The following is a 22,870-nucleotide window of genomic DNA, read 5'->3' on the forward strand; positions in this document are numbered from 1 at the left end:
GTCCCCCACCCTGTGACCCCCTCCGTCCCCCCCCACTCTCTCTGGCTTGGCTCCTCAGCCCATAGGTTTTCTCTCCTGCGTGTCCCCCGCCTGCCTCGTGTTCACGTCTCGTCTGTTCCGCCCCAGCCCCCAGGATCTCTGACATCCTGAACACGGTGAGGAGGGGTTCAGGGACCCCGGAAGCCCAGGGCCCCCCACCCTGCCCGTCTCCGGCTCTCCCAGGCCCCCCACCCACCCCGTGTAAGTAGCACCTTGAGTGGCCCTGCTGGCTGCTCCTGGGGGCTCACAGGGGTGTGGAGACCCCTGTCTGCGTGCGCCGCCCCCAGCTCTGGGAAGAGGCCAGCTTGGGGGGTGGGGGGATGCAGGGAATTCCACACCAAGTTGCACACATGTGGGAAAAGAACCAGGACGCAGTTTCCTGTGAATGAGAGCCTCACATTCCCAAGGTCTGCGATCTGCGGGTTTCTTCCGCAGTGAGGATGGGATGTGTGCTGGCTGGGGTCGTGCTTGGGGTTACTTCCTGGCTGGTGATGCTGGGGGTGGGGGCTGGCCTGGGCGGGTGCTGGGCTGGGCCACCTCCCCAGGCAGGGAGGAGCCGCCGCCGCCACCGCAGCCCGTCTGTCGCCCGCCCGCCCGCCCGCCAGTATCGCTTACAGGGATGGATGACACCCCAGGGCGGCAGCCACCCCCACCTCCGGGGAGACACCGGGCTCTCAGAGGAGAGGCTGTGGGGCCGGGGGCCAGGCATGGCCGGGGAGAGACTGGGTGAGTGCCGGGCCGGGAGGGCACTGACCCCCGCCCACCCCCTGCAGGCCAGCCCCTGGGCGGGGCCGGGGCAGAGAGGAGGGGGTGAGAGGCCCTGGGGGCGGTGGGGGAGGCGGCGGGGATACAGGGTTTCTGTGGCCTGAATCTGGACTCGGCCGAAGGGAGTGAGGCGGGTCTCAGAGGTGAGAGAGCAGAGTTTTGCTGGTGGGCGCACAGCGGAGCCCGTGGGAGTGGGCAGAGCCTCTTCCCCTTTTGTGCGGCGTCTTATCCGAGCTTAGAGGCCTCTGTGTCCCCACCTCTGGGACTTGCGTGGCCCCTGCTTTCACAGATGAGAAGGCTGAGGGTAGGAGAAGTGGAGGGTTGTGCCCAAGGGGGCCGCCTGCAGTGTGACCCTGGCCCAGGGCTGTGACCCACCCTCCGGGCGTGCACGGCCCAGGTGGGGAGCTCCGAGGACACCCCAGGCTGACCGGGGGGCTCCCCGCAGCATAGGCTTGCCCCTTTAGGGGTCTGTCCTGAGCTTGACTCTGGGAGGTGGGGCCGCAGAAGGGACTGTGACCAGGACTGAATGGAGTGGGGACTAGGGGCCTGAATTTGGCAGGTGTGGCCTGGCCTGCAGGGTGCAAGGGAGGGGCAGGCTCAAGGTGCTGGGGGCACCGAGGGCAGAGGGGACACTCATCAGTCTCCCTCGGGGAGAGGGTCCTGGTGCCTGGATGTGCTTCCGCCTCCCTCCCGGAGTCCCCGCATCCCAGCTCCACAAGTGTGTGTGGGGTCCGCAGGTGAAGGAATGCAGGAGGGGCAGCCCGCAGAAGGGGCTGCTGAGGGGCCGTTTTGGGGTGAGATCCAGCGCTAAATGGGCTGGGTGGGTGAGTGCCAGAGCTGGGGTGCGCCTCCTCCAGCTCCCTGCCAGCACCCAGGCCCCGGGCTGCAGAGGGCCATCCCTGGGCTGGGTCACCGGCAGCCTCCTTTCCCCAGAACACCCCCGCCAGCTGTCTCACTGTGTAAATGGGGTCGGTGCCCACTGGCTGGGGCCGTGTTCTCCATAATCGGGGATTATGCACAGTCCAGGCTGATCCTGTGCAGCTGCCTCCCTGGGGTGGCTGGGGGCATCCTGGCGCCCCTGCAGCTGCCAAGGGACAGGGCTTGGGGTCCACCTGGGGTCACTGGAGTCCCCCTGGACTCTTTGCCAGTGGCTGGGCCTCCCTGGCCTGTTAGCTCACCTCAGGCGAGCTGGAGGGGACGTGGCGGCTCCACTTCTCCTCTGGGACACCTCCCGAGCCAAACCCTGTCCTGTGCACCTCGGCTCTGTCTCTGGAACTGCCTGGTGGGGGCAGCGTGTCCTTGCTAACAAGCGTCCCCGCCCCCCGGAGTCCCTTCATGTAGCATGCCACTTGGGGAGGCAGGATTGCTCTGCAGGTGGGGTCAGACGTGGGCGGCAGCCCCTCCGAGGGTCAGGAGCGTCCAACCCACTCCTGGGCTGTGACTGGGCCTGTGAGGCCTCAGTTTTCCCATCTGCAGAATGGACATGGTGGCTGTTTCCCAAACTTCAGACTTTGCAATATGTACTGCGACTCTAGGTTTCTATTTACTTAGTTCTTTCTCTTTACGTTGACTCCATTTTTAATTACGATTTGTTTAGAAACATTCAGTGTTACTTCACTAAGGGGAAGATTTGGCCCACCACAGTGCAGGAGGGTGACTGTAAAATCAGAGTGCGTGGGAAAGAAACCAGAAAAAAATGTCACTCAGTTCCAGCTGCAAGGCTGTTGGCTGAGGGCTCACGTGGGGTGGGGGCAGCTCACGCTGTCTGTGAAGAAGGGGGATTGACAAGTGTCGGGGGTCGGTATGTGTAGCCGTCCCCTTGACAAGATCAGCAGGATGGCCCGGAGCTGACAGAGTGGGAGGTGGGGGCTCCTGAGCAGGGGCTGGACCCAGTGCCACAGGAGGTAGGTGGCGAGGTCCCGGGTGACGGGCCGCCCTGGGCAGGGACAGGAGTGGCAGGGGCCGTATGCTGCCCTTGGACAAGCCCAGGCCTGGTGCTTGGGGCGGCATCTGGTGGGGGAGCTGGGCTGCAGTGGGAGATCAGAGCCTGAAGCTTGAGACCACCTCCACGAAGGTGACAGGTGAACTGGGGATGGGGGTGGATGAGGTCCCAGAGGAGAGAGGGTTGCCCAGGATTGGGAAACGCCCAGGAAGAGGGCGGAGAGCTGGGCAGGCTGCAGAGAAAACACAGAGAGGGAAGATGCAGTGCTGGGCAGGGGGAGGAGGGGGCGGGTGTGTGGGAGGAGGTATGAAATATCCAGGGGGGGAAAGGGAGACTGGCCTGCGAGTGTCTGTGTTGGGACAGAGCTCTGCAGGTGGACATGGAGCATCAGGGCAGCTGGGCCCACAGCCCGCCTCCTGGAGGCCAGCTTCCAGGGCCGACCACGCAGGCGGGGCCTGGGTTCTGCAGAGACAGCCTCAAGCCCAAACCCTGATACAGTTCAGACACGGAGTTAGGTTAGAAAGAGAAACAGGACACCAGCAGAAGCACAGCCAGGTCCAGAGAGAGGGTCTCTTCTAGACAGGGGAAGTCCATGCGTGCTCGCGGGTCGGTGTGCGCATGTACACATACTACACACATACACATGCATGCACGTGTGCCCACACTCCCACATGCACGCGTGTGCACGAAGGCGCGCGCGTGCACACACACACGCATGCGCTCAACCCCTCAGGTGTCATGGAGCTCATTGTGCAGCCCCGTCCAGAGCCAGTGCGGCACGACCCAGGCTCCCAGCTCACGCATGGGTACATCTGGGCTCGCGCGCAGCACGCGGCATCTTCTGCCGTGGTCTCTGTCCGCTTCCCGCCTGGGTGCCTGAGAGAGTGAGCGCGCAGACAGCCGAAGGTGCCGATAGGAGGGCTGTGGCACATGCTTCAAGCTGCTAACTGTACCCTTTGGGAACTGGCACCCCGTGCTCTGGGAGTGTAGCCCGCAGATCAGCTCACGCGTGTGCTGGTCCCAGCTGCTCTGGCAGCTGAAGACCGGAGACCTACAGACGCCCATCACGAGGCCTGGTTGAGTGGGGACGCCCGTCGCACAGGAGTGGCCAGACAGGGAGCCTGTGGTCCCGATGTGCTGCTGGGAGCAGGGGGGACACGAATGCCCGTGCTGGGAGTGCGCAGATGGATGCCGCTGGTGTGGCTGTGACCGGGAGGGAACTGTGGGACAGAGCTCCTGGGATCCTGCTTTCAGTGGCCTTCATGGGTCTGAGTTTTCCCACCGGCACGGTATTGCTTTAAGAAATCACCACGTGTGGTTGCGTCTGCGCCTGTGTGCACATGTGTATGTGTGTTTCCCGTGTGCTTTTGGGTGTGTCTGTGTCGGCACAGCGGCGGTTAAGCACCTAACTCGGGACGGTACTTCTCTGGGGAGAGTGAATGAAGAACAACATTCAGGGGTACTCAGACATGTGCATCTTTATCTGGAAGGTTTTATTTCTTGAAAATAAATCTAAAGCAAATATGAAAGTTGTTCAGATTTGAATTAGCAGGGTGGGGTATATTATTCTTTCTTCTTCCCTGTGTTTAAAATATTTTGCCTGAAAACAAATGGTAGTTAAGGAGATAAAGGGGGTCCCCAGGTAAACCCCCCTGGGGACTGGGTCCGTCTAGGACCAGAGGTCAAGTGGGCAGGAACCCAGAGAAGGCTGCCGGCCCAGAGCCTCAGGTGGAGGGTGCAGGATGGAAAGGTGATGCCAGAGGACTGGCCTGGGGGTGGAGGCTGGAGGAGGTGCGAGGCCAGCTGGCAGTCTGCAGGCTTCCAGAGAGAGAAGGTAGTGAAGCCCACACTCTGCTTTCCAGTGGGCCCTGCTTCCTGGCCTATGCACAGAGACCTGACCCTGCAGCCTCCAATCCCCTCCCTGCTTTGTACATCCGCCACCCCAAGAAGGACTATGAGAGTGATGCCCCGGGGGGGGGGGGGGGTGGGGCGGAACTGGGAAGGCTGGTGACAGTGTCGCACCTGCCAAGGGCCCAGGGGATGTGGCCAGAGGGACTAGGGGGTGCCCGGGGGTTGTGGCAGGCTTTGCTTCCCCTTTCTGTGTTTTCCAGACCTTTTGTACTATGGATGGAGTATTTCTGTTATTCAGAAATATTGGGTCGCAGCTTTTCCTGGGGGGCAGACCCAGGAAAATAAGACAAATAAGACGGAAGCTTGTTGGACTTGGAAATGGGGACGCCGTTGGTGGCCTTGAAGGGAGCAGTCTGAGCCGAGCAGCCACGGGGTCGTCCTGGAGAGGAGAGGGGGCAGGGACGGGGGGTGGGGCGCTCTGCCCCGGGGACCCTCCGGGGGCTGCAGGGGGCGGTTCGCGGGTCACTGGGCAGCTGTCTCTCCGCAGCGCGGAAGCAGGAGATCATCAAGATCACGGAGCAGCTCATCGAAGCCGTCAACAACGGCGACTTCGAGGCCTACGCGTGAGTTCGGGGCTCCTGGGCGCGTCCTGGGGCGGCAGGCTGGGGGTGCTTCCGCGCGGGGAGGGCGTGGATGGAAGGGGCGGGTTCTGAGGGGCCCCTCCTCACCTGGGTCCGCCCCCCAGGAAAATCTGCGACCCAGGCCTGACCTCGTTTGAGCCCGAAGCCCTGGGCAACCTGGTTGAAGGGATGGACTTCCACAGATTCTACTTCGAGAACTGTGAGTGCAGGAGGGCAAGAAGAGGGCGGCACCCCCGGAGGGCCCAGGGGCCCAGGGAAGCCCTGTCCACTCCGTGCCTAGGGTCGGCCGGCCCCTGCTGCACTGTCTGTGGCAGAGCCCTCCAAGCCACACGGCGGGGAGAGGGGGTGCAGACACACCAGGGCGGGGGAGGAGCCGGGCTGGCCCCCCTGGGGGGCTGGGCCGGCGGACGGGCGTGGGGGGCACAGTGCCAAGCGCCTGCCCGCCCACAGTGCTCGCCAAGAACAGCAAGCCGATCCACACGACCATCCTGAACCCGCACGTGCACGTCATCGGCGAGGACGCCGCGTGCATCGCCTACATCCGCCTCACGCAGTACATCGACGGGCAGGGCCGGCCCCGCACCAGCCAGTCCGAGGAGACCCGCGTGTGGCACCGCCGAGACGGCAAGTGGCAGAACGTGCACTTCCACTGCTCGGGGGCACCCGTGGCCCCGCTGCAGTGAAGGTGAGCGCCCTCGGGGTGGGGGGCGGGGGAGAGCTGCCGCCTGGGGAGGCGGCTGCGAGCGAGCGGACGGGGGTGGACTGTGGCCGCGCGGGCTCCTGGGCGGAAAGGCGAGCCTGGTGTTAGGGGAGGCCGGGCACTGACTCAGGGCGTCCAGGCCCTTCTCCGGGCAGCCCCGCAGGCGCCCACCTTGCAGACACCAAACCCGGGCCAGATGGAGAGCGGAGCGCGGCTGCCCGGAAGCTGACCTGCCCGCCCGGCCCGCCCCGCCCCGTTTCAGAGCTGCTGCGGCTGGTTTCACGGGACAGACTTGGTGTTTGGAGCCCAGCTGCCCTTGGGCGCACGGCCTGCCTGTCGCATGTTTGTGTCTGCCTCGTTCCTCCCCTGGTGCCTGTGTCTGCAGAAAACCAAGACCAGATGTGATTTCTTTCTAAAAACAAGACGGCAACGACAACCACACACACACAAAATTGATGTCGGATGAAACGGAAAACAAACTCAACAAGGGAAACAAAGCTGTAAAAATCACTGGCATTTGTGGGGCTTCGAACCTTCCGGCCGCTCCCCACCCAGGCTCCACGTGTCCGACCGCTCCTGGCCTCCTCCGGGGACCCGCCAGGGCAGTGAACTTGTCCACAGGGCCTGCCACCCGAGGAACGGTGTTTGCTAGGTGGCGCCCACCCCCATGCGTCTGCATGGTCCCTACCATGCATGGCTCCTTGTCGGGAGTGTCAGGTACCATCTGGGGAGGGGCTGGGGGTGCGGAGGGGGCCTGAGCACGGCTGTCCTCCCTCCCACTTCCCTGCCCTCCTCTCCTCCCCGAGAAGGCGGGGGTGTGAGCTTCCGGAGTCCCTGGCATGGGTGAGCAGTGCAGAGGCTGGGCCAGCCCCTCTGGGAGGATGCCGAGCCGTTGGAGATGGTCCCGCGGGCCCAGGGCTCCAGCTCTGGCCAGGGAGGTGCACTTGGGCGGGGGGGCAGGGCGCAAGGGGTCACACCCTAGTTTCAGACCTCATGCCTGGCAAGAGACATGCCAAGAGGACACTGCTGGCTGCAGCTCAGTGTGGAGGGGACCCCTGGGCTGGCCTCCCTGCTGTTCGGGCACCTCTCCCTCTCTGCCCATCTTTGCCCCCTTACAGGTGTGGGGCAGGAAGGAGAGAGGGGTCAGAGGTGGGTGGATGCCTCTGGCTCCCAGGCCAAGGCCGGGTCCAGGCAGGTGTTTGCTGAAGAGGCTATGCTTTCAGAGTCTGGGCCCAGGGCAGCGGGGAGCAGAGGTCTGCACGGGGCTATGACAAGGACTCCTGGGGTGGGGAGAAGGCAGGCTGGGCTCACCTTGGTCCTCCTGCATGCTGGCCAGCACTGTGGCCGGCCTCCGGGATGGGCCACGTTGTCAGGTGGCAGCAGAGAGAAGCCGAGGGCAGTGGGCCGGGCATGGGGGTGGGTCTGACCGGGCCTGCTGGGCTATGGTTGGGGGGTGGTCAGGGGCCATCATCACAGAGGTGCAGGACCCCTGCCCCAATACCTGCCCCCTTCAACTCATGTTGTTTTCAACAAGGATTTTCTTTATCTTCCCCCACAATCAAGCCAAGGGAGGGGCCTGGAGTGGGGAACAGGACACAATGATGCTGGTCTCCAAGGGGACTGTCCATCGACAGACACTCAGAGTGGACACTCACTTGCCCATCTGCGGCTGTGCTCGGGACAGCTGTCCCCACCCATGGACACAGGGTAAACATCCGCCAGGCTCCCTGGGCCTTGGGCAGCGGCAGGGCTTGCCGTGGACAGCGTGTGGCCTGGCCACCCTCGCCTCCTGGGGCTTCCTCCCCTCCTCTCCCACTCACCCGTTCTCTCCACGGAGCTGCCTGTCTGGGATAATTTGGGGATTTTTTTCTGGGGATAGTTCTTTTGCATGACCCCTCATGAGCAAGCCACACCCGCTCTTCTAGCTAGATGTTCGTGGTGTGGCGGCGTCGGCCAGCCCGCCCTGCAGAGGGTCGGCTGCCCGTGGTGCTGGCCGGCCTTTCCTCTTCTCCCTTTTTGCTGAGTTTCATTGTCTTTTCTTTCTGAGCCTTGTAAGTGTACAAAATTATTATTTTGTTCTGTCTCGGGAAACTGCAAATAAAAGGAAAACAGGACAAACTGCTTCAAGTGCATCTGGGTGCTCTATGCCACCCCTCGCCAGAGGGGACCCTGCAGACCCCTCACCTCATGGCTGGTCCTTCCTCTGCCGTGTGGGTTCTGGGCTGGCCAGGCTGCAGAAGCCCTAGCCCAGACATTACTGAGCCCGTCTCCGGTGGAAGGAACGCCCAGGCGGGGCCCCTCTGTGAGGCTGCAGGTCAAGCTCTGCCAGCTGCTCCCGTCCCCACCTCTGGTCCCTTGAAACCTCTGCTGGCCCTGGACACCCCCCTGAGTCCCAATGCCCCCAACCTCTCCGGTCACCCCAGTGGCCTCTGAAGATGAGGCCGGGAGGGCGGATCTATGTGGGAAGAGCCCTAGGACCCAGCCCCGCTGCCCCTGTTGGGTCTCTCCCTCCACTCATCTGTTCTTCGTGTTGCTTGGAACACACGGTGCCCATGGGCACCCGGGCTGCTCCTGTAGGCCCGCATGCTGGGTTGTGTACACAGCACACAGGCCAGCAGGGATGTCGGACCAATGTCAGGAACAGAAGAGCGGTGGCTGGTGGGATGCAAAGAGGACACAGCAGATGACAGCGGGGGCTTGGAGAAGCTCCGCAAGAAGGCCTGAACAGCAGGAGCCCAGAGCAGAGACCTGGGGGACAGAGGGATGCCAGGTACAGAGGCTCCCAGGTGGCCCCAAACTGAGAGGAGGGAGGGAGGGAGGGAGGGAGCGAGGGCCTAGTGTCGGCACAGCCAGGGGCTCCCCACCAGGCCTTCCCTGTGCAGCTCAACCCCAGCACGGAGGGACACATCACCCAGCTGCCCACGGCACTCCTACAGCACAGGGACACAGAGCTTGCTGGGCCTCCCTCGGGAACACCCCTCGGCCTGGTGACATGGCTGCCTGACCTGCCTGATCACCTGACCACATAGCCACGTGGCCACCTGGCCCCACGGCTGTCCACCACGTGGCTGCACACAGGCCCCGCCGGGTGAGGGCTGCTGGGGCTTTCCTGTGCTCTGCTGGCCCTTCCACAGGCATCTTGGCCCTCCTCCCTCCCAGGCAGACCCTGGGCAGCCCTGCTGGTACCCCAGAGGCACCCTCATGTGGAGATGGGCAGCCTCCCCTCCACACCCAGTCCCCAGGCCCTGCTGCCTATCTGTACCTTACGCCTCGAGGCTTTCCCAGGACAGAAATACGGGCCTCAAAACAATCTGATGCGCCAAACACACCCACACAATGGGTCCAAGTGACTAATGATGAGACGGGTACCGCCTCAGGCCAGCTCAGTCCTGTCCACTAGGACAGAACAGGCTGCCTCCTCCAGCCTTGGCATCTGGTTGCAGACACCTTCAGATGGGCCAGGAGGCCCTCGACGCCAGCTTCTTGGCCCCATGGGCGGTACCTGGCAGGGGCTCTCAGGTGTGCAGGTGGGAGGGAGGGCCGTGCCAAGGAGTATCGCCGCGGATCCGAGAGCCAGACGCAGAGAATCTAGGACAGAGCCTGCGAGTGGAGGAGTCTGTCACCGCCACCGCAGTATCTATGGCTTCACTCACCTATCAGCTGTAATCCGAGGAGCCTTTCCAGGCCAGGCCTCCCTCCGGGCACCTGCCACCGCGCCCCCCACGCCCACCTCCCCTCCCCTTGTGGATCCTGAACCCTGAGGTGGGCCAGGACTCCAAAACCCTGAGCAGGGCCGGCAGGACAGGCAGAGGGAAGTCAGTGAGGCCTCCTGAGGCCTCTGCTGGCCCTGGACACACCCCTGAATCCCAACATCCCCGACCTCTCCAGTTGGGGCCTTTCATTTGTCACATAAGCACCTGCTCTGGGCACAGCTCCCTAGGCCGCTGGTAAACCCCATGCCCTGCCGGGTCCTCTAAGCAGCAAAAGCCAGAGATGCCCACGCGGCTCCCTGTTCCAATGGTCACAAGGCTGCAAATGGGCCCCAGGCCAGCAGTGAAACAGGCTGAGAAGTGTTTACAGACTGTCTAATGATCAGCTGCCAAGGACATTCCCTAAACGAGGACCAGAGTCCTTGGCCTGCAAGGATCCAGGGAGCACAGGGCGCTCCCACACCCCAGCAGACACCCTGATCTGGAGGAGTTTCTGTGTGGCTGTGAGGTAGCCTCCCAGACAGGTTTCCCAGGTGTAGTGAGGACCAGGTCACAGGGCTCAGAGCAGGGCTTCTCTCTACTCTGGAGCTCGCGCACCTGCTTCCTGCTAGAAAGGTCTGAGGGGAGATTACAGCTGGGGCCTGGGACGGGGGAGGGGAGCAGGGGATGGGGTAAGGGAGACGCCGCCTCCCCCGATTAACCCAGGATACAGTGGACCCCACACCCTGCCGGTGCACCGCACGGAGGGGCAGGGCTCCCACAGAAAGGGGTCCCTCTGGCTCAAACAAAGCACAGGACTATTTTGGAATTTCAAAAGACAACTTTATCCAGATAGGAACCTTTCAAACAACGCAGAAGAGTTACGCAGCAGTTATTAAAATACACTTTGCCAAATGATTTCACATTAGAATACACGAGGGGCTGGGGAAACGCTGGATGTGGGGTCTCAGCCAGCCCCACCCACCCTTGCCACCCTCCTCTCCCAAATCCACATCCCCCACCCCCAGTGCCTACCCAGCAGCCTCCGAAGTGGGAGGAGAATCAGTCCGACAGCTATCAATCGTTCCTAAGGGGCGGTCACAGCCACCTCAGACGCCAGCGAACAGGCTGGGTCTGCACCTTTCAGGGGTGTCCATGGCAGCAGGACTCACACGGGCAGGCTCCTTCTAGGCCAAAGTCCTCGGGCCAGCACGGCGCCCAGGGAAAAAGGGCAGCTCGTAGGTAAACCTCTCAGGGTGGGGTCCTTGGAAGCCATGCGGATCCTACCTTCTGGCCCAGGTGAGGGAATTCGGGGCCACTGGCACTTCCTGTCAGGGCAGTGGGACCTCTGGGAGCGGGCAAGAACAGAGCGCTCAGGGAAGGACACCAGGGGATGAGACCACACTGGTTGACAACACCCCACCAGAGGCTTCCACAGAGACTGAGTCTCTAAGGTGCATATTGAGCCGGTGTCCTCAGGAAGCGCAGCAGGGCACCAGGAGGCAGTCTGGAACGTGGCAGTAGGGCCTGAGGGACCGGAATGGCTGAGAAGGGCCCAGAACCTCCTGGACCATTGCCTGTGTTGCTCTGCGTGCATTTCCAGGGCTGGGCCTCATGCTGCTGGCGGGGTGGAGAGGAGGCCGTGTGCCTGCCTCAGCAGTAGTTCTGCTGGGGACTGGGCTGGCGTGTGGGAGGCTCAGACCCCAAGTGGGGTGTGGGGAGCCCCCAGGCTGGCTGGCACCTTCTCTTGGTGCCCAGTAACGGTGGCCACAGGAAAGGTCACTTGCTAAGACATGGAAGTCCCAGGTGATTGTCAGGACCATCTTGTCACCAGAGAGGCAAGTGAAAACCGCTCATGAGAGGCTACGGCACACACGGCTATGATCCACACGTTCAAAGCCAAACCGCAGTCCGGGCAGGCGCCCCCTCCCCCACGTCAAAGGCATCTTTATGGAACTTGCTGGATGGGCACCGCAGAAAGTCAATTTCAGCAGGAATGCAAAGTCCCAGAACTTGTAAGGCCCAGTGGCTGTCTCCTCCCAATGTGGAAGCGCTGGCCCGAGCCCCCCACCCTGTGCCCCCCCACCCCCACGACAGCCCTGCAATGGCTGTCCCGCCCCAGCCCTGTAGTCAGGGCACCCTGCTCACTGGAGTGTTAATACAGTTAAGAGACAGGCAAAACCTAAAGGTGTACTGAAGATCACCAAACAGCTGGCTCTGAGCCCTCCGTGGGCCTTGCACAAGTCGGGGGCCCACGTTCTTCCCAGGGGGTTAGAAACGAGCCCTGCAGCATCTGCGGGAGTCACTGAGCTTTATGGTTTCATGTGGCCCCAAAATACACTTTTAGGGGCCTCAAATTATCTTTTCGAAAATAACTAGACATGTGAATGTGAACGTTACCCACCCCCAGGTCCCTTCCACCCTTTGGTTCCTCCCAGGAGCTCCAAAGCCAACGTGTAGTCTGTCCCACTCGGTCGTGTCACGTGGCTCTGCTTCCTGGGGGCCGCAGTTCCGATGTGATGACGGTGACGTCCCAGTGCAGAGGCTCTGCCGGCTGCTGTCACACGATTGAGCAGCACGCGTTTTGTTTCCGGGCCTGGAAAGAGACACAAAAGAGCTGAAGAGGGGGACCTCTGCACACGCAGCACTGGCAGCTCCGTGGGGATCGGGCGGCTTTACTAGGGGCTCCAGGAACCGCAAGGAGAGAGAGAAATAACCAGCCCGTCCTCAACACCTGGAGGGAAGCCCTCCAGCAGCAGTTCACACCCCTGAGATTACTGTGTCCACCTTCCACTAATGCTATCAGTAAGGAAGTGAATGTCCTGCTGTTGAGCCAAGTACAAAGAACGAGTCGGGTCAGCTGAGTCTCTTCCTCTGCTCTGGCCTTGTCTCCTGTAAAGCTATCTGACCCCGACGGGGTGTTTCTTACTGAGGATGTCTCCAGAGAGCAGACAGGGTCCCACTTGGTCTGTGGGACCTCTGTTGCCTTCTCTCTCACTTTCTGTTCAGACACCTCCTACGCCCACTGGCCTCTCCCTCCAAGGCACACATGAGAGCAAGTGTGTGTAGGTGGACCAAGTAAGCGCAGCGCCCCCCCCACTACTCAAACAGCGAAATACTTCGGCTGAAGGGAGAGGAACCAGAAGCGTGAGACCCTCTCTGGGAAGGTGGGTACCTCACTGCTCCGCAGACAGCAGGGATGAGGGGGCCCATCCTCTGGCCTCTTAGGGGAGGCAGCCCGGAGGCAGGCACAACAAGGCCTCTGCGCGCCTTTGCTCTCACAGTGCCTGAGTCAACCTGCTGCTGATCGGACCCGGGCAGCCCCCTTCGGCTCTTACCACGTTACTGAACATCTTAAGGAAGGCTTGTTTCGTGGCGAGCATGCGGCCACTGCTCTCAGGAAGGGGTGTCGGGAGTGGCTGGGCCATACTCACCGTTTTATAGAAGGTTTTAGACTGTATTCCCAGCACTTCGGATTTGGACACCAGGTCATCTAGCTTCTCACCTCGCTCTAATAAAGACTCCATGGTGTTGTGCTGGACAAGAGGAAAAACAGAAAAGAACGCTTTGCTCTGTTCACGAAGTGAGTAGACACCAGCCCCCCGTGAAACTCAGTCACAGGAAAGCACTTCCTTTAGGCTCCTCCCCCACATACTCATCAAGATAATGTCTCAGACCTGTGGAGGAAACAGGACCTAGTGACCGTCCTGGAGAATCCAGAAGGTTCTAACTGGGACATAAAGCACTTCCCCCAAATCCTCCGCAGCACAGGCCACACTCCAGGAGATCACCTACATCTGTATTTATACACACGCATGACTACTGCACAGAATGTTTCCTGCTTCCCCCAGGGGAACTGTGTCTAAACTGCATTACTATCAGAGATGTGAGAGCATCTCTGCACTTGGGGCGTGCAGACAGACCTTTTCCGAATGGGTGAAGGGATGGAGGCCCTCATGAAGCCCCCAGCCCTGCTAACAGGGCCATCAGGAAGTGGCAGACTCTGTCTCACCCCAGATGGCCATTGCTAGAGAAGCTGCAAGGCCCTCAGAGGCCTCTTCAGAGCAGGCGGCACGAACCTAGGTTTGCACATGGGAAATGGCACAGAATGAGCAATGAGCAAAAATGTCCTTTACCTCTGCACACAGCTGAGCAACTCAGATTTCTACCATAAAAAGTTAACTGGATCAAGACATGAAAGGGGTAAAAGGTAGTGTGACCAGTAATCCAGACGTTACCACTGCAGCCAGAATGGGCTGGGTGACCGGGACCCATCTGCTCTGTGCAGGGGAGAGAGAAAGAAAGACAGAGTGTGTCCCCCCCAGCTCTGTGGTGCGCACAGGCTCAGGTTCTGAAGCAGCAGAAGGCAGAGCCAGAGCTTGGTTAGGAAACGTGGAAAAACATGTTATGAAAGACAGAGAAGTGCCTGAAAATTGTCACATCTTCCATTCCAAAGCCCCAAAATATTATTCGAGGCAGAGTTTAGAAGCTCTAGGCTTGGAGCCCCTGGGATGCTCTTTATAGAACACAGCTTCCAGGGTCCCACCCCAGACCTGAGTCCAACCCCAGGAGATTCTGATGTGTATGAAAGCTGAGCCAGTGCTGGTGGGAGTTTTAAACTTGGGGTAAGATTTTTCTGGGCACCTTTTCTGGATCTTATTTTTTTCCAGCCGCACCAAGCAGCCTGTGGAATCTTAATTCTCTGACCAGGGATCAAACCTGTGCCCCCTGCAGTGGAAGTACAGAGCCCTAACCACTGGACCACCAGGGAAGTCCCTTTCCTGGGTTTTACAACCATCTACTTAGGTGTCCATTAATTGCTGGGCACTGGTTAAGCCCTAACCCTAACCCTAAGCCAGGCGTAGTTCTGTGAGCAGGGGTGTAAAGGTAAGGATCAGCCCTCAGTCCTGGGAGCTCGCACACTAGTCAGGGTTCATGTAAACATGCAGTGACAATGCAGCGACATTCAGAAAGGGCCTGGTACAGCCTCCAAGTACTTGGGAGGCGTAAGCGTGGGGTGCCTGTGTGGGAGCCAGGCAGGAAAGGGTGTGAAGGGGGACGGGGGTCATGAGACCACGTCAGGGAATCTGTATTTTATCCTGAAGCTGACTTGAGAGCTGTTGAAGGGCTTTAGGCAGAAGAGTGGCAGATCAACAGCTACTGTCTGGTGGACAGACTGGAGATAGGCAGGAAGCCAGGGACCAGTTAGAGGCTGAGGCCCCAGGAACCAAACCCAATGCTGCCTGAATGCTATTTTTAAAAAAACGTGAAGCAGCAACTACAAACCAAGAGATTTCAGATAAAAATGCAGGGTTCCCGCTCTTCTAAAATAGACCTGTTTCTGACAACTCTGGGCCTGTATTGAGTCAGAGTGGGTGAGCCTCAGTCTGCACCGAGACCCAGACCCTGAAAGGGACTGTGGTTCCTTAGCTGTGGGTCAAGCTAGGCAGGCACTGCGGAGGCAGAACCATAGAACTCAGACTCCCCCTCCCCCCGCCCCGAACCCAGTAACTACCCAGACAAGGAGTGGGGATGTGAATATGGGCCATACTGGTTCACTGCTGGGTCCCTCAAACAATGGGTGCTGCTGACCAAGACGGGGTGCAGGAGGGACCCTGTTGGGGCTGTCTGAGTGAGTCTGGCTTTGAGGCCTCTGATACACCGGGACAGGTGAGCAAACACCACTTTCGGAAAAGTGCTCTGACTACAGTTAAAACAAGCATCGGCTGCGTGGACTTGACTGCTGGCCAACCTTTCTGCCCCTCAGTTTTGGGACTTGCTCTCCTACTTACTTACTTACCAGGATGATTTTGGTCTCATCTAGTTCAGCCTGCACTTTAGTCATGGGGTCAGCTTCTCGGGGGTTCTAGAAAAGAACCAAAAATAAAGAATGTCAGGACTGGAATAGCCATCAGGAAACAGGGCTCAAAACCAAACGAGCTGGACACACTTTCAGAAATTAAAAAACACAGGCTGTTTAAACACGTGCTGGAGAAGCAAAAACCTGCCTAGGAGTTCGGGTTCCAGGTCTTAATGTGGGTCCCTGACTTTTCCATTTCACACGGTTCTGGGCCACCCAGTCTCTACCTGGTATCTACTGAGATGACTGTCCAGGCCTGCGTAACGGATGGTATCAGGGGATCCAACTGGCCAGTCTATCCTGTTGACCTCCTTGGAGAATTCGTCCAGTACCTGCAAGACAGATGGAGCTCAATGACAGCTCTCCCCGCCCCCGCCTGTGCTCAGCCCAAAGAGGCTCTCAGGCCCCCAGGACTCAGGGAGGAGGACAGAGGAAGATGGCTAATGGCCAGGGGAAAAATCTAAGTTCAAGTTCCTCATTCCTCAGTATTCTGGGAATTAAAAACCAAGTATACTTAGCCTGATAGGAATCGCATCTGGTGAATGATAAAAGTATTAGAATTTCAAATTACAGATTTCCACTTTTATCAGGTTACAAATTTCCAAGAAAAAGGATATTGGGCCTCTAATTTTCCAAACAATTCTTCAAAAAGGTAATTAGGTTCTTTGAATTTAAGCAGCCACCAGACTTCACGTGCTTGTAAGCACTGAGTGCTTTGGGGGATGTGGGGCCACCGTCTTTGAGGAGTTTATCATTACCAACACACACACACTGAAGAATGTGGTGCTGGCTCCACACTGGGGAGAGCACCTGCTGTAACTGCAGGATGGGCCAGCAGGGGGACTCCTTGAGCAGAAGCACAGAGGTGGGGAGGAGCCTTACGAGCAAGGGTGGCCTGAGGAAGGGGAGGGGCAAGGGAGGGGGAGTCTTAGGGCAGAGCATGCAGTCTAATGTGGCTCAGAAGGAACTGAAAGTCATGACTTTGAGGGCAGAGGCAGGAAGAGAAGCCAGCAAAAGGAGTAACCGGGGGTGAAAGCACAGCCAGAGCTGACCAGAGGGCCCCATCCTTGAAGGAGAGATGCTGTGACTCTGGTCAACGAGGAGAGGCAAGGTGGCACCAGGGACACTAGTAGGATGAGAAGCAGAAATCAGCAGGGCCGGGGGTTAGAGTGGGGTGGGACGGTTGGGAATGGGAAGGTCCCCAGACTGTCTCTTGTTTTATAGTGAGGCGAAAAGCTGAAAGAGGTTGAGTTTGGACACACTAATTCATCCCTTCCGCCTTGGGCACTGTCGTCACTTCCGGCCCCAGTCCACACTCATGTGTCCGAGTACAGTCCAGCCAAACTGCAAACTCACCTTCTCCAGCAAGGTAAACGCCACCCGGGATGGGTATTCACTGTCAGCAATGACCACTCCTGCAAGACTGTCATTTCTCACGTAGACATGGCACAGATATTCTAAAGAGACAGAGGCCACATACACACAGGGTGACATGAGGGCTTTAGACTTTTTCACCCCCAAAACCAGTCAGAGTGTTGCAGTGCTGGGCTCCTGCCTTCTGGGTCAACAAAGTGGCTCAGAGCGAGGTTCATGGCGAGGCCCTGCACACAGGACAGGACAGCACGTGTAGGGACTCTGCCGGAAGTGTGGCCCAACACCTGCTCCAGGGCAAGTGAATGTCCCAAGGCCCAGCATGCAAAGCCAGCATCTAAAGGAGCACCAGTGGTGCAGAAACATCCCAGAGTCCCAGGTGCATGTCCAAGTCATATCCTGAGCTCTAGGGCAGGCTCGGCTGTGTCTCAGGAAGTTGCAGTCCCCTGAGGCTCTGCTCTGCTCCCAAGCTGATGGAACCACGGACAAGCCGAGGAGCCTCCACTTTCTTACAACACCCAGTAAATGTGGGCCCGAGTCAGGAGGTCTGGGCCTCAGGCTTCCTCACTACAGCAACCTAGCCTGCTCCACTCTGCAGTGGGCCTTGGTGGGGGCGGGGCAGGAGAGGGCGGAAGGGACAAAGCCCACCCAGAAAACAATCAGCCACTGCTGGCTGGGGCCTCAAGTATGACTGTGCTGAAGTCATCAAATTATCAAAAAGTATAGTCTGTACAAGGGCTTCTGCAAAACAGTCACAATCCCTTAAGTTCATTTTTGTCACTTTGAGAGAATTCAGAGATGATGTAGCTAACCAAATGCCTCTAAAATAAATGCCTAAAAATTCTTACAGGAAACCTGAATCATGAAGAAGAAAAAACTAAGGTCAAGGGCAAAAAATAATAAGTTTCCAGATTCCTGGGCAAAAATCTAAGTAGCACAGAATACATTATTACCTCAACAAGGCTGGGTGGAAATCCTTTCCCGAGATGCCTGCAACTCCAGAGGGGAAAGAGGACACAGCGGAAAGGCCGCTTATTGCTCTGAGAGAGGCAGACCCTAATCTCAAGCAAGTCCAAGCTTTTGGGGGTGATTTTAACCAAGCAACTTAGACACCAACAGTGGGCACAGAATTCCGAGTAACAGGAAAAGGAGAAGGAGGGAAGAGAGAAGTGAGCAGAGGATTGGGGTCCTGGCAGCCCTCTCCATCATGAGGCGACCACTCCTGCTGACAGAGCTCCAAGCCCCCTCACGGGGGGCAGCCGGGCCAATGCGCACTCACAAGGCGGCAGGTCCTCTTACCTTGTTCTTTGACGGAAGCTCTGCTGCCTTTCGAGGAGCGTTCCACAATCAGCTGACTTGTGAAGGTCATGAATTCCTGAACACTAAGAAACACAATACATATTACCTGTTCCTGTCACCTTGTCCCCAACACACTGCAAAGTGACCTCTGAGCTTATACACTATGGAGACATTGCTTCCTGGCATCACTCTTTTCCCTCCCACCCTTAGGAAGAAACAACAAACACTCTGTCGATGATCACAAATGCAGGTAATTACAAGTGAGCACAAGTGTTCAGACCATGTCTGCTTGCTACCTAGCTCACCCAGGCAACCCACTTCCGGACTTCCGGGGAATTTTCTACAGGTTAGAGTTCATTTAACCTTGTGGTCAGGGTATGGTTTGGGACACAGTGGAGAAACAGAAGCCAACTCCTGTGCTCAAGGCTCCACTAACTTCCAGGAAGCAGGGACAAACAGAATCTGTGATGGAAGAACATAAGTGGCAAAAGTTGTTCAGCGGATGCAGTCAGTTATGGCAGCTGCCACATGCGGAACCTTGCAATGCAACACATGTCCGCAGTGACTGCGGGCTCTGGCCTCAGGTCTGCTGGGGCACACTCACTGTACAGGCCCGGGGCACTCTGGACGGAATGGAGGCCAGAGCTCAGCCAGGACCAGGAGACAGACAACGGCTCGTACAAGACTGAGAGGGAGGAGGGGGTTCACAGGCTTAACAGAGAGATGTGGCCAGAATGGAAGAGTCACAGGTGACAACGGTCCAGCCGGAGGAAGCCGAGTTAACAAGAAGCTTCCAACTGGGAATGCCATACAAAGGGCCGTAAACACAGGGTCTTGACTTGTGGAATCCACAGTTGGCCCCAGCAGATTTCTGCACTTCTGAAACCACACCAAGACCCACACTGAAGAGTGAGGACTCCCAACTCGGGAGGGGACTTTCCTGGCTGGGATCCCAGCTCTGAGGTACTTACTGTACCAGGCTTCATCTATAAATTGAGATTTGCTGTTATGTTTAAATGAGCACTTAGCACAATGTCTGGCGCACAATATTACTTGTTATTATCTTGAGAGTGATGGGATCAAAAGAATCCCTCAGAGAAAAGTCTGAAAATAAGGAAGTCCTTGCAGTAAAACTAAAAAGTGACAGAGCTCCAAGTAGGGCTACAATCAGACAAAGAAAGAACTGCATTCATTGTGAGAGTCTGCATACTAGGGTCAGAAAAGCTGGAAAATCTTTTGAAGGTTTGAGGATTGGGTTCTGATTATCATGAGGCAAGCAGGATGGAAGAGAGGAGGGTTTATGAGAAAAACAATGGGCTCATCTGGACTACGTGTTGTTAAGAGGTGCTAGTAGAGATGCCCCTACAGTACTGCAGTTGTGTTATTCACCTGAAACTGGCCTGGGTATCAAAAACCAGTGAAGTGAAAGTCCTACTGTAAAGTCTCTGAGGCTCTTCAGTATATGTGGGCAGGGGAAAAAGAAAAAGTAAAAGAATCAGAGTTAGCCAAGTTAGCACCCAAAGTTCCATCACAGAAAAGCAGCGACACAGAACAGAAACTAGAGGCCATGGTAAAGAAAGTTAAGTACCAAGAAGGACTCAAAAAGGAGAACGTTTCGACAAAATAACAAGAGGAATTGTTTGGGATCCTACCAGCAAGCCACTCTCATCTAGAACAAAACAGCTGCACTGAAGCAGAGAAAACAGAATCCAGATGGCAGATTCTACCAGACCTGGAGACTGGCTGACCACAGACCTGGGCTCTGTAAGGTCCTTCTCCTTTTGTGCCTGAGTCACCCCCACCCCTCCCACGAACAGGCTAGAAGTGTCTGTGGTACTTAGAACACACACCTGATTGCATTAAGGTGTCTCACAAACGTTCAAAAGCTTGTAAGCCCTACAAATCCCATGCTTCCTTCCAAATCTTCACTGTAGAACTTTTTTTTTGTACTTCTAAAGCCCAACCATAAAGAGCGTACAATTTGGGCTGGAATCCTGGCTGGTTTAGTATCCCTCTCTTGGGACCTCAGTGACCTTATCTATAAGATGGGAGAGTATACCAATACCTCTCATACCGAATTGTTGGAAAGCCCCACCAGACAATACAAACGTGGCTCTTAAGGTGTGGCACGTAAGCCTCCTAGATCAGAATCACTAAGTGGGCGTTGCTGGTTTAAAATACAGATTGCTGGGCCTCAACTGGACGTGAACCTGGGGAATCTGCACCTCTTCAAATCCCCCCTAATAATTTTTCTACAACAGAAATCTGGAAAAAACCTGATTACCGCAGTACGTTCTAGGATGGGATAAGGCTTCCTGCGATAGGAAGAAGGATGATTCCTCAGAAGCACCGTCCGCAGGCCGAGGAAGAGGCCACCGCCGGCTCTACTGCGGGAGGCCGAGCCCCGGGCCGCCTCCGATTCCGGGGCCGTCTCCAACCCCGACCCCGGCTCTCCCCGCCCGGGGATCGCCATCGCTCCCCTGGGCCCGCTCACCTGGACCTCTGGAAGAAGCTGAAGGAGGACACGTCGTACGCGGCTTTGAGCAGCACCGTCTTGGTATCGCCTTTGTATAGGACGCTGAGGCTGTACAGCTTCATGGCGCCGCGCCCTCGGGCCGGCCACCCGCCCGGCAGCGGGTCCGGCTCGCAGGCAGCAGCGCGGCGCCGCCCCTTGAGGCCACGACCAGTTGCTGACGGGTCGGCCGCCGGCTTCCTCCTCCTGGCTCGGGGTCTACTTCCGGTTCCGGTCAGGGGCCGCCGCCCCAGGCCTAACGGAGGGTTTTCGTGCCCCGGATGCAGAAAGGAGCAGTCGGAAACACGAGGGAGGGGGCGGGGCGAGGTGCTGCGTGTGCGTGTCAGCTGGGCCCCGCTTCTCTGGGCTTTTGTCGGCAACCTAAGCTCCCTGCTTGCCAGTCATTAGCGCTCCCCCGCCGTCCTTCTGTCTCTCCCTTTCTCCCTGGCCGTCCTGAGTCTTCCCAGGGTGCCACCTGCTTCCTCGCGGTCCGTTCTGAGTCCTGTAGGGTCGCTTGTGTCCCCCGGGGCGGTCCTCCCTCCGAGCAGTGAGACCCAGAGCCCCACCCACACGCCAGTGCTTTGTAAACCCTGCGCGAGGGACTTTGATTTATGGGCCAACTGGCGTCCCTAGAAAGTGTTTGGTGAATCAGATCTCTTTTTTGAGTGACGGGCAGGGACCTTTTCTTCTCGAGGTTCCTGCCGACAGGTGAAGGCATGCCTCTCATTTTAAGATGAGTGAGACCTCTCTTGCCCTTCCCACGCCTTCCTCCTGCTTGCGTGGGAGCAAGTCCCTGGTCACACAGGTCCCCTCAACACAAGCCTCCTGAACCTGCCCACCACCTGTGAAACCACCTGTCTGACTAACCACAGATTTGGGAGCCAAACTGCTGACCTCACAGAGTAGCAGAGCCACTTCACCTCAAAAGGGGCAGAAATTCAGCTCCAAACTGAGGGAGCAGCTTGGTGTACCTAACTTGGAAAACCTCATTTTGCTGGAGATGTTGGAGTAATGCTTTTTCAGGGGATGCGGATGAATGAGGCTCAGTTCCCTAAGGGTAGTACATCTTTCATACTTCTTGTTTGTTAAATGGTATGTTAACAAAAAGCATCTTGCCGGACACACACGTCCATAAAAGGACCTTGGTATTTGGCAGCTGGCAGGTTACACAACCAGATCTGAAATGACGGGAAAGAGATGGTATATTTGAAAAACCAACAGCATCACTCGAAGCATTACTCTCAATAAGGGTATCTCAACCTTGTTATTATTGGTATTTCGGATTGGATGATTCTTTGTTGTTGGGGGCTGTCGGTGCATTGCGGGCAGCATCTCAGGCATTTTACCCACTAGATTCTGGTGGCACCCCACCGGCCATTTGGCAACCAAAAATGTCTCTCGTGGGACTTCCCTGGCAGTCCAGTGATTGAGACTCTGAGCTTCCAAATGCAGGTGGCACGGGTTCGATCAATGGTTGGAGAGTGAATCCTGCATGCCACGCCAAAAATAAATAAACAAATAAATAAATAAAAATAAAAATTAAAAAATATCTCAGGACATTGCCAAAGGCACCCTGGGGAACAGTGGCTTAGAGAACCATCGCTCTAAATATTCCTGTGGCTGAAGGAAGTTCCCACCACTTGCTTTCACTCAGCACCTTCCTCACCAACCCTCTTCCCTGGCTATTTCCAAGTGCAGAGGGTGGAAAGAGCTTTTCCACATCCCCTCCATTTTGGTACTAAGCCTTAAGAACAGACTTTGGCCAAGGCCAGGCCAGTGTCACAGGATGGTGGGGAGCTGTTAGTGCAGCCCCATCCTGACTGCGCTGACACGGTTGACCTTTAGGGGGCAGGTGAGGGCCATTTCTGAAGAAAATGCTCAAAGCCCCTCTTCCTTTGTACAAAAGGAGGAATCAGGAGGACAGTGTTTGGTTGGACAGATTTAAATGTATTCACTTGACACGTAATAGTAGTTGTCCTGAAATTTCCCTTACACCAAACACTTTCTGTGTGCCACCTCATTTAATCCTCACAAAAATAGAGGAAGATATTATTACCACCTTACAGACATAGAAACTGAGATTCACGTTAAGGAAATTGCTCGTAAGAGGAATTACGTGTCAACAGCAAAACTCGGAACAAACTTTCTCTCACAGCTCCAGCAGCTCTGTCAAGCCTCTCTGGCCTCACTTGGCCCCCATC

At 57.4% G+C, this 22,870-nt stretch overlaps 2 protein-coding genes across 2 annotated transcripts in view; one reads left to right on the plus strand and one right to left on the minus strand.

Annotated features, from left to right (window-relative positions):
* The window catches only part of CAMK2B (calcium/calmodulin dependent protein kinase II beta), a 93,754-nt gene extending 85,713 nt beyond the window's left edge, over positions 1 to 8,041 (plus strand). The window contains exons 19-23 of the mRNA XM_057731637.1: positions 127 to 240; positions 5,145 to 5,220; positions 5,343 to 5,437; positions 5,689 to 5,923; positions 6,201 to 8,041. Of these exons, the coding sequence (XP_057587620.1) occupies positions 127 to 240; positions 5,145 to 5,220; positions 5,343 to 5,437; positions 5,689 to 5,921 (518 nt within the window). The 3' untranslated portion in view covers positions 5,922 to 5,923; positions 6,201 to 8,041. The remainder of the gene's footprint in view (positions 1 to 126; positions 241 to 5,144; positions 5,221 to 5,342; positions 5,438 to 5,688; positions 5,924 to 6,200) is intronic.
* A 3,882-nt stretch (positions 8,042 to 11,923) lies between these two features.
* On the minus strand, positions 11,924 to 20,904 carry YKT6 (YKT6 v-SNARE homolog). The gene is made up of 7 exons (XM_057733066.1): positions 20,652 to 20,904; positions 18,158 to 18,240; positions 16,844 to 16,944; positions 15,715 to 15,819; positions 15,428 to 15,493; positions 13,062 to 13,163; positions 11,924 to 12,223 (listed from the first exon to the last, which is right to left on the minus strand). The coding sequence occupies exons 1-7, from the start codon at positions 20,753 to 20,755 to the stop codon at positions 12,188 to 12,190; spliced, it is 597 nt and encodes a 198-aa protein (XP_057589049.1). The 5' UTR covers positions 20,756 to 20,904; the 3' UTR covers positions 11,924 to 12,187.
* Between the last annotated feature and the right edge of the window lie 1,966 nt (positions 20,905 to 22,870).

This window comes from Hippopotamus amphibius, chromosome 4 (genome assembly GCF_030028045.1).
Source record: "Hippopotamus amphibius kiboko isolate mHipAmp2 chromosome 4, mHipAmp2.hap2, whole genome shotgun sequence".
NCBI classification, from domain to species: domain Eukaryota; kingdom Metazoa; phylum Chordata; class Mammalia; order Artiodactyla; family Hippopotamidae; genus Hippopotamus; species Hippopotamus amphibius.

Coding starts and splice junctions, on each gene's coding strand:
- YKT6 (XM_057733066.1), bottom strand. CDS start 20,755: ATGAAGCTGTACAGCCTCAGCGTCCTATACAAAGGCGATACCAAGACG. Junction 15,494..15,714: donor GTCATCTCAGTAGATACCAG/GTAGAGACTGGG, acceptor GTTCTTTTCTAG/AACCCCCGAGAAGCTGACCC. Junction 13,164..15,427: donor ATGAGACCAAAATCATCCTG/GTAAGTAAGTAA, acceptor CCTCTTGTCCAG/CACAACACCATGGAGTCTTT.